A 5,581-nucleotide genomic window follows, 5' to 3' on the forward strand; every position below is an offset into this window, starting at 1 on the left:
CAGGGTGCTGGTGATGATGATCATGCTCTGTATTCCATGGATTACCAATTGGCTGGCTAATGCAAGATGTGCACAAGCCCCCATTGGCAGTGTCCACTATATGAACCTGTTGCTTCTGCCCTGATTCCTCCACCTTTTTGGTGAGGATGCTCATTTGCGTCAAAAGAGTCGCCATGTTTTCAGCCATTGTATTAGAAGGATCAAGAGGCATTGAGTGCACCACTGGAGTGATAGGTGCATTCCTAGATGTCCAACCCGAATTCTGCGCCATCTTGTCGAGCAAATTCTGACCTTCTCTCCAAGTCTTGCTCAAGAATGCCCCACCAGCCGAGGCATCAACTATATTCTTCAAGCTGTCTGACAGTCCCATGTAAAACTGTTGTCCCAACATCTGCTCTGGAACACCATGGTGGGGACACATAACCAACATTCCTTTAAACCTGCCCCATCTCTCGTGTAGTGTCTCCATTGGTTTCTGTTTGAAACTCACAATCTCATCAATTTGTTGAGCGGTCTTGTTAACCAACTCATCCCAAGTTGCTATAGAGTTTATGGGAAGCGAGTTTAGCCAAACCTGAGCAGCTCCTGTCACCGAGAATGGAAACAATAATAATCTGATTGCTTCCGGAGTCACGTTCGGTTGCCTTTGAGTTTTGCAAATAGACAGGAAGTTCTTTAAGTGTTGCTGCGGGTCTTCTGTTTGTGTCCCAGAAAAAAAGTCCCTTGTTCTGCAACAAGTGTAGCATGTTATTTGTGATCTGGAACGATTCAGCTTGTATTGCAGGCACAATAATGGCAGTGGCCAGATTGTCAGCTGTGGGTTGTGCCCAGTCATAAAAGTGCACCCTCAGGCACAGGAGGTGCCAATTGCTCATTCCTGACGTTCCTGTTGGGGTCGTTTATGTCGCCCATGTCAATTTCGAGTTGGTGTATTTGTTGTGATTGTTGAAGTCTTTTGTTTGCACGATTCAATGCCCGGAATGTCTTCTCGGGGTCCGAGAGTCCTTCAAGCAGTTCTCCAGTCCTCGTAGAATTTCTAGGCATGCACCTGTGCACCCAGATCAACAACCGTCAAATTTTCAATGAAAAAGTTGGTAGAGAGAAAACTGACTACAACAAGAATCTTTGTATTTCTGTCAATGGCAATTGATAATTCCGTTAACTCCCCGGCAACGGCGCCAAAATTTGATCACGCCCAACTATGCCTTATAAAAAGGACTCTGCGGACGTTGCAAATATAACCCGAGTATTACGCCCAGGGTCGAATCCACAGAGAGTTAACCTATCAACCGCTATCTTCAGACCCACTAAGTCTTCAGAACCAGCTTCCCAAATATTCAAATCTCAGTTGAGTGTTCTTTAACAACTAGCTTGCAAATAACTAAATGGCTGTAACTAAGTAAAAATAAAGGTTGTAAACAATTATGAGAAAAAGCTAAGGCAATGATTTCCCCTATTGATGGAATCCCTTCTGTTTATGCTCATACAAATTTACCCACACATCTCTATCAATCATGAACGCTAATCTTACCGCAAATCTCTCCCGAGTAATCACAGTAATCTACTATTGCACTCTCCCGAGATACACTAGCTTGCTTTATTTAGCACAATTCAATTTAGATTGCACCCAAGGCTTCGTTATTCCTAATCCCGCCTTTAAACCCGCAATTATAGATTCCTCTAATAATTTAGGAGTGGTGTTGTTCAACAATACCCTAAATATGCACTCTTTTCCAAGTTATGCACACTAAATAGGCACAGCTAATTGAGGATCCTGTCAATTAACTACAACGAACACGAAGTTGAACAAATAAAGATTAAACTAGCAATTTGTATTCACATAAACAAGAAGTTCATCACCCAATAGGTTCCATCAACGCCTTAGACAAGGAATTTAGCTACTCATGGCTATGGGAACATAAACTAAGCTTGAATTCATCATAAAATCAAAAGAAAAGAAGAAAGATGTTTAGAGTATTTTCTCACAATCTTTTTCCTTGCTAAGAAACCTAAAAAATCAATACATGCCTCTCTTGGGCGAAGTCTAATATTTTAAATAGGGTTTAGGTCTCAAAATCCCGTAATTGACACTTTGGTCCCTGAAGTTTACTGCGCCTGCCGCGGTTCTGCCGCGGTCGCGGTAGAACCGCGGCCAAACACCCTCGCGGAATCTCAATCTTCTGCAGTTGCTTCCCACCGCGGTTCTGCCGCTGTCGCGGTGGAACCGCGGTGGATCCAGTTCTCTGAATCTTCGGCCTGTTTTTGCACGGGTCACTTAGGAAATTTCACAGTTGGCCTCTTTTTCATCACTTTTGACTCCAAAACTGCTCCTTAGCCGTCTTTATACATATATCACCTACAAATCATGAAAAGCACTAATAAGAGCATTTTGTCATTACTTTTAGCATTAAAATTACACAAGAAGGTGATTATTTAAGGTGTGATTATAGTCAAATTCACCTATTATCACATATATTGTGCGTTTAAAAATTCTTAAATGGGATATATTAGGTTCATGACCCAAAACTAATTGCAACGGGAAATATTTATGATAATTTGTCGGTTTGAGACGAACTAGCATTGCTGCATGCAAAGGCGTGACCCAAAACAGAAGTGGGCAACTTTGTTTTCATGAGTAACGGTCTTTCTATCAATTGCAGACGTTTAATTAAAGACTCTACATTTTTAGTATGAACATGAGCAACAAGATGTTCCACTTTTATCCCAATTGATAAGCAATAATCATTAAATGTTTCGGATGAAAATTCAACAGCATTATCAAGTTTAATAGAGATTGGATTATCGGGGAATTGCGCCTATAATCGAATTATTTGTGCCATTAATTTTGCAAACGCGGGGTTGCAAGATGACAACAGACACACATGAGACCATCTAGAAGATGCATCTATTAAGACCATAAAGTATCTAAACAACCCACTAGGTGGGTGAATAGGTCCACAATTGTCCCCTAGTATACGTTGCAAAAACGCAGGGGACTCAAGCCCAACCTTTGTTGGTGATGGTCTAATAATTAACTTGCCTTGATAACAAGAAGTGCAAGAAAATTCATTATTTAAAAGAATCTTTAAATTCTTTAATGGATGCCCATTTGAGTTTTCTATAATCCGTCTCATCATAATTTATCCAGGGTATCCCAATTAATCATGCCAAAGTACAAAAGTATTGGAATCAGTAACTTTTTGGTTTACAATAGAATGTACCTTAATTGCACTAATTCTTGTCCAATACAGGCCACAAGATAAAGATGAGAATTTTTCAATAACCCTTTTCTGGCGTAATGATGAGATATTCAAGATTATTCTCACCTATTGTCTCAATAAGATATCCATTTTGGCGGATATCTTTAAAACTCAACAGTCCCTATTGGACTTGAAGGAGAATATTGCATTCTCGATGATAAGCATTGTTCCCTTAGGCAGAATTATAGTAGCTCTTTCAGAGCCTTCAATTAGATTACTACTACCAAAAATTGTAGTAACATCTGCCTTACACATACTTAAATGAGAGAAATATATCTTCTCTTTAAATATTGTATGTGTTGTACATGAATCAACTAAATAAATATTTTTACAATTGGACTTTGATCCAAGTTTGCGGATTGTGAGATTTCCATATTTGCTTAATCTTCTCAAATAGCTTCTTGAGACGGTAGAGTCTCGTGCTAATAACGTGTAATAAAACAATAAAGAAGAATATTGCAAAGAAAGAGAGAGAGAATTCTTTATTGCTTTGAGATGAATTACAATGGAATGAGACCCCTCTATTATTAGGGAAAGTAAAATCCCTACTATCTCTCTAAAATAGGCATTCACCTTAAATAAAACTCTATTTATAACAATACTTTAAAAAAATAAACAATTTAGAATTGTTGGAAAGGGAGCTGTCACCTTTGATTTGAAGTTAGGGGCCGTTTGGTTGAAGGGATTAAGTGAGTTATTCAAGTATAAATTTTGGGAATATATTAATTTTGGTCGGAAATATTAGCTAAAGAAAGAACTATCATTAATTTTAGTATAACTTACATATAAATGAAACTTTTTCAATATAAGTTATCCTAGAATTATAATCTGGATATCTGTTTTAAACCAAACAATGGATAGAAAATACTAATTGTCACATGACAACCAAGTTTCCGACAAAATTAGGGCACACAAAGATCCCAAATTGGGGCACACCGAGATAGAGCAGAGCACCACCCGCAAACAAAATTGAAGGTGGCGAGAATTGCTCTGCTGCGTCACTCTTCCAATGGTATTATTCCCAGCTTTATCTCCTTCTTTGCTAATTCTCATTCTGCTTTGGCAATTGCAATCAGAGATTACTCTTCACCTCATAGCAATATTGAGAATGTCAAGTGTTTAGATGATGCTCTGAGTCTCTTTCGTCGAATGGTCAGTACGCAGCCTCTTCCTTCTGTTTTTAGCTTCTCGAAATTATTAAATACTATGCTAAATATGAATCATTACTATGTTGTTCTTTCCCTTTTTCGAGAAATGCTGAAATTAGGCATCCTAATTAGTGATTCCATCTTGAATATAACAATTAACAGTTATTGCCTAATGCATCGTTCTGACTGCGGATTTTTAAATGAAATTCCGCAGAAGCGGAAAATGACCGCAGATGCGGTAGTCGCAGAAGCGACAAAGGCACCGCAGAAGCGGAAACAACTGCTCAGAAGATGGTTTTTAATCCCTTCGCATAATTTTTACAGAACACATATTTTAACTTCGGACTTGAGGTGTTCTTGAGCGATTTTGAAGAGGAAATTCAAGGACTTCGATCAGGTAAGCATTCTTGGACTTAGAACACAATTTTATCATGCAAATACATGAAATTAGGCTGAAATCTCAAAGAAACAAGGTCAAAAATGGTGGTTTAGGGCTTGAAACCTAAGAGAACAAAAATGAGAATTTGAAGGGTCATTTGGACTCCGATTTTGGTAAATTTGACATGTATAGACTCGTGGCGAGATGAAGAATCCGGTGATGTAAATTTTGTAATTTTTCGAGACGTGGGCCCGGGGCTCGGGTTTTGCCAACTTCGTGATTTTCGATGTTTTTCGGGTCTTTTCGATTGGGTTATATTCCCTTAGCATATTGTGACGTATTCGTTGTGGTTTTGGTCAGATTCGACGCGCGAGGAGGTGAATTCGAAAGGCAAAGGCATAGCAAGCTAGGGCTTTGGCCAACTTGAGGTTAGTAATAAATGTAAATGATGTGTTGAGGGTTTGAAACCCCGAATTTGCACAACGTAGTGCTATGTGAGGTGACTTGCACGCCGGATAACGGGCGTGGGGTAGAGCACCGTCAGGGATTGTGACTTGGTCCGTCCCGCTTAATAAAATTGTTACCTATTTGATTGTAGATTGTAATATCCTTATAAAAATGGATTAATTGTCATAATTGGGCTTCGTGCCAACTACTTGAATCCTTCAGGGATTATTTTACTGGTTTCTTACCATATTTATAGATATTGAACTCAGTCCTGGTGTTTGACACTGTTTTGTAAACTCAGCCATTTTTCTTAAAGCAGAAACTAAATTAATATTTTTAAATAAAGT

General features: G+C 38.8%; 1 protein-coding gene across 1 annotated transcript in view; it reads right to left on the bottom strand.

Moving 5' to 3' along the window:
• Positions 1 to 4,313, bottom strand: part of LOC109239109 (putative pentatricopeptide repeat-containing protein At1g12700, mitochondrial) — a 14,686-nt gene extending 10,373 nt beyond the window's left edge. Inside the window, exon 1 of the mRNA XM_019405634.1 lies at positions 4,197 to 4,313. Within this exon, the coding sequence (XP_019261179.1) occupies positions 4,197 to 4,313 (117 nt within the window). The remainder of the gene's footprint in view (positions 1 to 4,196) is intronic.

This window comes from Nicotiana attenuata, chromosome 1 (assembly GCF_001879085.1).
Source record: "Nicotiana attenuata strain UT chromosome 1, NIATTr2, whole genome shotgun sequence".
NCBI lineage: Eukaryota > Viridiplantae > Streptophyta > Magnoliopsida > Solanales > Solanaceae > Nicotiana > Nicotiana attenuata.